Genomic DNA, 9,399 nt, shown 5'->3' with positions numbered 1-9,399 from the left:
AGTGGGGTAGGGAGCGGATTTGAAATCCATGCCAAGAATAGTTCAGGGGGTGAACAGTGTGCACCTCAGCATTGTCGAGGCACTGAGATTATTCAAGCTGCTCCTCTCGATATAAAGAGTCGTGGCAACAATTGCAAACACTATGCTCTGTCAATCATAATCCCTCTTGGCGATCCAAATGATCGCGACTTTTATTTTTAAAAACCCGGTGCGTTTGCTGCAGCCGTCAGATTGGGACGTCTTTCGTTCAAGAAGGGGGGAAAAAAGAGCTATAATTTCCCCTCCAGCTCCCTGAAGGTGAACCGCCCTGATTGTGCAAACTGCATTGAGACACCAGACACATCTCCGCGGAGAGAGAGAGAGAGAGGCCACTGGCAGAAGGTCATTTGTCCCAGCCTGGTTTCTGATTTTCCTCGCTGCGTTTCTGACGCCCACCCCGTTCCTCCTCCCCCCGCTCCCCCCCAGGCGGGTACATTTCTCGCCCTGGTTTCCTCCTGTAACCTTCCTGACTGGCAGCAGGGGCTGGGGGAAGGGGGCACAGTTCAGGCCGTGGCCGGGACTGAGTGAGTGCCCTGGGGGGGTGGGTTGCAGGCATCAGACAGTGGATTCAGTAAATCCTCCCACCTCCCCTCTCCCATCAAGCCAGACAGCACGTCCCAATGGCCAGGTCCAGCAGCTACTGAGAGTCACCAGGGGCTGGGAGCCACAGCGGTTTCAATGGACTGGCTTTTCCTCATCCCAGCTCAAACAGCAAGCAGCCGTGCCCCGAGCTCATGATCTATTTGAAGATGTCCGGAGTTGGACCTTTATTTACCAAAGAAATTCCAGGCGACGGGCTACAGCCGCCCATCTTTCAGGTAAAGGGATGCCTGAAATTGTTCGTTCCCGAGGAAGGGTCCCGAAACGTTAACTCTTGATTTCTCTCCACAGATGCCGCCGGACCTGCTGAGCTTTTCCAGCAATTCCTGCTTTTGTTTCTGAAATTATTTGTGGAGGTGTTGAGTTAAAATGCTCCTTTCTCCTGAACACCAGTTTGTGATTTATTTTGCATTGTGTAAACAGAGAGCTCGAACTCATGTTGAAATATTCACAAAAGTGCTACTTTTAACTATTGCATTTCGCTCAGGTAAGGAATGCAATTTCTCTTTTTCTGAGGTTTTCCCTCAGTGTAAAGAAAAAACCATTTTAACTTTGTCAGGTTGATTCCTGAGGAAGAAAAGGACGAATCATTCCTTCTAATGCGTTATTCGAGTTGCTACAGCCCACTGTTTTAATGTTGTAAGATTTCACAGTTTAATCGAGTAGCAATTCATTGACCTCTCCCTCTCTCTCCCCCCTCCTCCCATGTTCGGAAAGTTGACCCGGGTGAACAGAAGGAGGAGCAGGTTAAAACGTTCCGACGGAAGCACATCGTCCGAAACAACTTCCACCAGTTTCATTCTCCGACAGGTAGGGCATCAGAGATATTTTCCAATCACTCTGTTCGGACCTAACCTCCTGGGGAGGTTGGACTTGAACCCTGATCTTCTGGAGCAGAGGTCCCACTGTGTTTCCTGAGCAAAAGCATGAAGCCTCCTCTCCTCACACTTTGCGGGCAATACACAGCAGAAAATACTCGTTAAATGCTCATGATAGCGATTCCTGAACTTCTGATTCATTCATCAAAAGAAGCAGCTTCGTGACATTGCACCTTTGTGACTGGGACTTGATAACCTATTTAGCCCTGAAGACAATTTAAATATGGCATAATTTTATTTTTTGATCAGGAGATATATGGACGTTTCCAGCACATTCTATTTCTTCCATCACAGTCTTTTTATTTAAATCTGAAAAAGCTATTATAATATAAATTGGGTCTAATTAGCATAATCCATTAGTGTCATCACTAATAGCATAATGATTACAACCTTGCAGGAGGATTTCGGATTTAGAGATGTGACTTTATTGTTTGATAAAGTTAATTTTGGACTCTCCATGAGCTGCCAGAGGAAATAAGTGGTGGCTGACACAAATACAACATCTAAAAGGATGGCTCTGAATAGGAAAGGTTTAGAGGGATACAGGCCAAATGCTGGCAAATAGGACTAGATTAATTTAGGATATCTGGTTGGCATGGATAAATTGGAGCAAAGGGTCTGTTTTCATGCTGTATATCTCTAGGACTTTACAGTAACTCAAGCATTATAGGTCAGGGGATAGCAGATGTTTGTGGGTAGCATAGGAGCTGTGGTGATATTTGTTTCAGATTCCCCTTGATTTGCTCAATCTCATTACTAAAAGCAAAAGGTGGAAAAGTGGGTGATATTCAGGAGCGTGGATTCTATTCAAAATGAGTATTGCTGGAAAAAAATGTTATACCCAAAAGGAATGCTCTGTAATGAGCTTCTCTGATCTGATAACTGTAATGTTCCAGATTAAGAATGTTGCTGCTGCTCCGTGTTCAAATCAAGAATCTGTACAATGTAAGAAAGCAAATTACTGCGGATACTGGAATCTGTGCAATGTACTTGTCTCACTAATCTGTGACATGTCTAGAGTTTAGGGTATTATCTCCCTTGTGATTCCATGCTGCCGGGCAGATTGCTAAAATGACACATCAGTGACATTCATGAAAATGAATATTTTTATTTATTCATGGGATGTGGGTGTCATTACCGGTATTTATTATTCATCCCTAATTGTCCTTAAACTGAATGGTTGGCTAAAATAAAGTGGATTACAATCTACAATATTAGAAATGCACTACAAATCTGAACACAAAAAAAATCACAGAAGCATTCTTCATATGTATGTTTACACTTTTGCTGTATTGTGCACAAATGCAAATAGAGTCATAGTGTCATAGAGGTGTACAGCATGGAAATAGACCCTTCGGTCCAACCCATCCATGCCGACCAGATATCCCAACCCAATCTAGTCCCACCTGCCAGCACCCGGCCCATATCCCTCCAAACCCTTCCTATTCATATACCCATCCAAATGCCTCTTAAATGTTGCAATTGTACCAGCCTGTACCACTTCCTCTGGCAGCTCATTCCAGAAAAAGTTACCCCTTATCTCTCTTTTATATCTTTTCCCTCTCACCCTAAACCTATGCCCTCTAGTTCTGGACTCCTCAACCCCAGGGAAAAGACTTTGCCTATTTACCCTATCCATGCCCCTCATAATCTTGTAAATCTCTATAAGGTCACCCCTCAGCCTCCAATGTTTCATGGAAAACAACCCCAGACTGTTCAGCCTCTGCCTATAGTGCAAATCCTCCAACCCTGGCAACATCCTTGTAAATCTTTTCTGAACACTTTCAAGTTTCACAACATCTTTCCGATAGGAAGGAGACCAGAATTGCATGCAATATTCCAACAGTGGCCTAACAAATGTCCTGTACAGCTGCAACATGACCTCCCAATCCTGTACTCAATACTCTGACCAATAAAAGAAAGCATACCAAATGCCTCTTCACTATCCTATCTACCTGCGACTTCACTTTCAAGGAGCTATGAACCTGCACTCCAAGGTCTCTTTGTTCAGCAACACTCCCAAGGACCTTACCATTAAGTGTATAAGTCTTGCTAAGATTTGCTTTCCCAAAATCTTTAACCATATTGTTTATTTGAAATTGCTTTTTGATGAACATGTATTTATATAGCACCTTATCACAGAATCATTATAGAAAAATCGTAGATTCCCTACAATGTGGAAACAGGCCATTTGGCCCAACAAGTCCATGCTGACCCTACAAAGAGCATACCACCCAGACCCAGACCCATTCCCCTATCCTATTACTCTACATTTTCCCTGACTAATCCACTGACCCTACATCCCTGAACACTATGGGCAATTTAGCATGGCCAATTCACCAAACCTGCACATCTTTGGACTGTGGGAGGAAACTGGAGCACCCGGAGGGAACCTACGCAGACATGGGGAAATTGTGCAAACTCCACACAGACAGTTGCCTGAGACTGGAATTGAACCCAAGTCCCTGGTATTATGAGGCAGTAGTGCTAATCACTGAGCCACCATGTCACCCTGAAGAGTCTCATGCTGTGCTGACTGAGCTGCCCAGACATCATTAGTAATGCCACAGAACTCTCGGGTAAACTGTTGTATAGATGAGATGCAGCAGCCAGTTTGCACAGTTTTGGCTTAGAAAGCAACATTAGCACATAGAACAATACTGCGCAGAACAGGCCCTTCGGTCCTCAACATTGCACTGACTTGTAAACTTATCTAAGGCAAAAGTGAGGACTGCAGATGCTGGAAACCAGAGTCTAGATTAGAGTGGTGCTGGAAAAGCACAGCAGGTCAGGCAGCATCAGAGGAGCAGGAAAATTGACGTTTCGGACAAAAGCCTTTCATCAGGAATTCCTGATGTGAACTAATCAAAGCCCATCCTCCTATACTATCCCATCATCATCCATGTGCTTATGCAAGGATTGTTTAAATGTCCCTAATGTGGCTGAGTTAACTACATTGGCAGGTAGGGCATTCCATGCCCTTACCACTCTCTGAGTAAAGCTGACGTCATCATCCGAGGCAAAAGACTTTCACTATCTACTCTATCTAATCCTCTGATCATCTTGTATGTCTCTATCAAATGTCCCCTTAGCCTCTTCTTGCCAATGAGAACAGACCCAAGTCTCTCAGCCTTTCCTTATAAGACCTTCCCTCCAGACCAGGCAACATCCTGGGTGTAAATCTCCTCTGCACCTTTTCCAATGCTTCCACATCTATCCTGTTATGGGGTGACCAGAACTGCACACACCATTCCAAGTGCGGCCACACTAGTGTTTTGTATAGTTGCAGTATGACATTACTCAATCCCTCTACCAATAAAACCTAACACACCATATGCCTTCTTAACATGTTGCCTGGATAGCAACTTTCAGGGATCAATGTACATGGACTTCAAGATCTCTCTGCACATCCACATTACCAAGAATCTTTCCATTGACCCAGTATTCTGCCTTCCTGTTATTCTTCCCAGAGTGAATCACCTCACATTTATCTGCATTGAACTCCATTTGCCACCTCTCAGCCCAATTCGGCAGTTTATTCAAGTCCCACTGCAACCTGCAACATTCTTCCACACTGACCACTACTCTACCGACTTTAGTAAATCTCTTCTGAGCCTTTTCCAAAGCTTCCACAATCTTCCTATTATGCGATGACCAGAACTGTATGCAATACTCCAAGTGTGGCCACACCAAAGTTTTGTATAGCTGCAGCATGACCTCGTGGCTCTGAAACTCAATCCCTACCAATAAAAGGTAATACACATTATGCCTTCTTAACAACCCGATTGACCTAGATGGCAACTTGCAGGGATCTGTGTACATGGACACAGATTCCTCTGCTCTTCTACACTACCAAGAATCTTTCCATTAGCCCAGTACTCTTTATTCATGTTCCTTCTTCCAAAGTGAATCACCTCACACCTTTCCACATTAAACTCCATTTGCCACATCTCAGCCCAGTTCTGCAGCTTATCTATATCCCTCTGTAACCTACAACATCCTTCCGCACTGTCCACAACTCCACCGACCTTAATGTCATCTGCAAATTTATTATCCTAGACTTCTACTCCCCCATCCAGGTCATTTATAACAATGACAAACAGCAGTGGTCTCTGAACAGTTCCTTGCCATACACCACTAGTAACTGAACTCCAGGATGAACATTTGCCATCAAAGACCACCCTTTGTTTCTTTGAACTAGCCAATTTCTGATCCAAACTGTTAAATCACCCTCAATCCATGCCTCTGTATTTTGTGCAATAGCCTACCGTGGGGAACCTTATCAAGCGCCTTACTGAAATCCCTATAAACATCAACCACTTTACCCTAATCCACCTCTTTGGTCACCATCTCAAAGAACTCAATAAGGTTTGTGAGGCATGACCTACCCTTCACAAAACCTTGTTGACTATCCCTAATCAACTTATTCCTATCAAGATGATTATAAATCCTATCTCTTATAACCTTTTCAAACACTTTACCCACAACTGAAGTAAGGCTCATTGGTCTATAATTACCAGGGATGTCTCTACTCCCCTTCTTGAACAAGGGACAACATTTGCTATCCTCCAGTCTTCTGGCACTATTTCTGTAGACAGTGACGACATAAAGATCAAAGTCAAAGGCTGTACAATCTCCTCTCTGGCTTTCCAGAGAATCCTAGGATAAATCCCATCCCTCCCAGGGGACTTATCTATTTTCACACTTTTCAGAATTGCTAACACCTCCTCCTTATGAACCTCAATCCCATTTAGTCTAGTAGTCTGTATCTCAGTGTTCTCCTCGACAACATTATCTTTTTCCAGTGTTAATACTAACGAAAACTATTTATTTAGCATTTCCCCTATCTCCTCGGACTCCATGCACAACTTCCCACTACTATCCTTGATTGGCCCTAATCTTTGTCTCATTATTCTTTTATTCCTGATATACCAATAGAAAGCTTTAGGGTTTTCCGTGATCTGAGCTGCCAACGACCTCCAATGTCCCCTCCTGGCTCTTCTTAACTCTCTCTTTAGGTATTTCCTGGCTAACGTGTAATTCTCAATAGCCCTAATTGAGCCTTCACAGCTCATCCTAACATGAGCCTTCTTCTTTCTCTTGACAAGAGATTAAACTTATTTAGTAAACAACGGCTCCCTCGCTTGACAACTTCTTCAATGTCAGACAGGTACATACTTGTCAAGAACACACTGTAGCTGTTCCTTGAATTACCTCCACATTTCAATTGTGTCCATCTCCTGCAGTTTCCTTCCCCATCCTATGCATCCTAAATCTTGCCTCGTCGATAATAATTGCCTTTCCCCCAGCTATAACTCTTACCCTGTGTTATATACCTGTCCGTTTTCATCGCTGAAGTAAACATAACCGAACTGTGGTCACTATCACCAAAGTGCTCACTACCTCCAAATCTACTATTAGAAATGGCATTGGAGGGTTTGGTGGTTCTTTTTGAGTAGCAGCATTAGATCTTTTATATCTATCTGAGGGCTTTAGTTTCACAATACATTCAAAAGATTGAAGCTCTGGCAAGACAACACTATCTGGGTATCTATCTGAATTACACATTAGGGACTTGGTCTGATGAAGTCACCTTGGTCACCAATGCTATAACTTGATTGGAATAAATCTGTATTCACAGCAATTGCAGCAATTCCCTGCTCTGTATCCAATCACTTTGATACTTTGAACCTGCAATCTCCCAACTCAGTGATTGCAATATTACAAACTGAAGCAAACTGTTATATCTATGTATATATTTTTTGAACTGTATTTATGAAGATACGAGCAATGCATGAGGGTAGTGATGTGGATATTGAATATTTGGAATTCTGGAAAGCCTTCAGTATGGTTCCACAAAGCAGGTTGGTTAGCAAATTAGAAATGTTTGAGGGGGCAGGTATAGATGGACATTTCTTGGATTGGAAACGAGTTGAAAGTGTTGCTCCTCAGGGATTGTTGTTGGGACCATTGTCTTTTTGGATTGGCATACACAATTCGGAGATGGGTGTTGAGGGCAAAATCTCTAAATTTGCAAATTATACTATGCTGAGGAGAGTATTGAATTATGAGGATGATACTGATCAATCTCAGGGCAACTTTGTTAAGTTGGCCAAATGATCTGGCAGATGAATTTCAATGCAATGAAATGTGAGGTAATGCATTTTGGTGGAAGAAACAAAGAGAGACAATACAGGCTTAATGGTACAACTTTGCGAGGAGTTCAGTGGCAGAGGGACCTTGTGGTTCACATGCACGATTCTCCGAATCTTGGCCAAGCAAGTTGAAACAGTTCAAAAGAAGGCTTATAGGATCCTTCAGTTTATAAATAGAGGCATGGAGTGTAGGTGGTGCTACACCTTTACACATCATTGATCAGACCATTTTTGGAGTTTTGTGTTCAGTTTTGGACACCTTATTTAAGGAAGGCCCTGGAGAATGTTTAAGGGAGATTTACTAGAATGATACCAGGAATGAGGGATTTTAGGTACAAGGAAAGCTTCGAGAAATTGGGCTTATTCTTCTGAGCAGAGAAGCTTAAGAGGTGACTTCATTGAGGAGTTCAAGATTATGAACAATTTTGACAGGGTAAAGGAGGATATCCTGTTTCCACTCATTGGTATGTCAGTAACTAGGGCTGTCACAATTTCAAGACTGTCAGTGAGAGAGCAAGGTGTGAGATGAGGAGAACCTTCTTTACTCGGAGAGATGTTAGGATTTGGAATGCACTGCCTGGGAGAGAGCTGGATATATATTTGAAAGTGATGAATTTAGAGGGCAAGGGATGTAGGGCTGGAGAATGGGACTAGCTGGTAGCTCTTGAGGAACTGGTGTAGACATGATGGGTCAAGTGGCCTTCTTTTGTACTGTAAAATTCAGTGATTCTATAAATTTCATTTTGTATATGATCTCTATAGCTTAAAAAGTGTTCTGGAAAAGGCAAGCATGCCAACGATGTAGATGGGAGTGACAAGGTTCCTTGTGGTAGGCTGGTTAGCAAGGTTAGATCACATGGAATACAGGCAGAACTAGGCAGTTGGCTTGAAGGTAGAAGACAGAGAGGGGTGGTAGAAGGTTCCTTATCAGATTAGAAGCCTGTGACCAGTTACATGCCACAAGGATCGGTGCTGGGTTCACTGATTTTCATCATTTACATGAATGATTTGGATGTGAACATAGGAGGTATGCTTAGTAAGTTTGCAGATGACACCAAAATTGAGGTGTAGTGGACAGCGGAGAAGGTTACCTCAGAGTACAGGATCTTGATCAGATGGCCGATGAGCTGAGGAGTGTCTGATGGAGTTTTATTTAGATGAATATGAGGTGCTTTATTTCAGAATGGCAAATCGGAGCAGGTCTTATACACTTAATGGTAAGGTCCTGGGGTGTGTTGCTGAACAACAAGATCTTGTAGTGCAGGTTCATATTTCCTTGAAAGTTGAGTCGCAGGTAGATAGGATAAGGAAGAAAGCATTTGGGATGCTTGCCCTTATTGGTCAGTGCACTGAGTATCGGAGTTGGGAGGTTTATTTATAGTCATAGAGTCATAGAGATGCACAGCATGGAACCAGATCCTTCAGTCCTACCCGTCCATGCCGACCAGATATCCCAACCCAATCTAGTCCCACCTGCCAGCACCCGGCCCATATCCCTCCAAACCCTTCCTATTCATATACCCATCCAAATGCCTCTTAAATGTTGCAATTATACCAGCCTCCACCACATCCTCTGGCAGCTCATTCCATACACGGACCATCTTCTGCGAGAAAAAGTTGCCCCTTAGATCTCTTTTATATCTTTCCCCTCTCACCCTAAACCTATGCCTCTAGTTCTGGACTCCCCGACCCCAGGGAAAAGACTTTGCCTATTTACCCTATCCATG

General features: G+C 43.2%; 1 protein-coding gene across 3 annotated transcripts in view; it reads left to right on the top strand.

Annotated features, from left to right (window-relative positions):
• Positions 1–565: 565 nt before the first annotated feature.
• Positions 566–9,399, top strand: part of cacnb4a (calcium channel, voltage-dependent, beta 4a subunit) — a 344,931-nt gene continuing 336,097 nt past the window's right edge. Inside the window, exons 1-2 of one of the 3 annotated variants that reach the window (XM_043694197.1) lie at positions 566–857; positions 1,357–1,449. In XM_043694197.1, the coding sequence (XP_043550132.1) occupies positions 774–857; positions 1,357–1,449 (177 nt within the window). In that variant the 5' untranslated portion in view covers positions 566–773. The remainder of the gene's footprint in view (positions 858–1,356; positions 1,450–9,399) is intronic. The other 2 variants (XM_043694193.1, XM_043694194.1) reach the window with 2 other exon arrangements.

The sequence above is a fragment of the Chiloscyllium plagiosum genome, chromosome 7 (assembly GCF_004010195.1).
Source record: "Chiloscyllium plagiosum isolate BGI_BamShark_2017 chromosome 7, ASM401019v2, whole genome shotgun sequence".
NCBI lineage: Eukaryota > Metazoa > Chordata > Chondrichthyes > Orectolobiformes > Hemiscylliidae > Chiloscyllium > Chiloscyllium plagiosum.
Note: the sequence above shows the minus strand (reverse complement) of the source record. Positions and strands in the feature narration are given on the sequence as shown.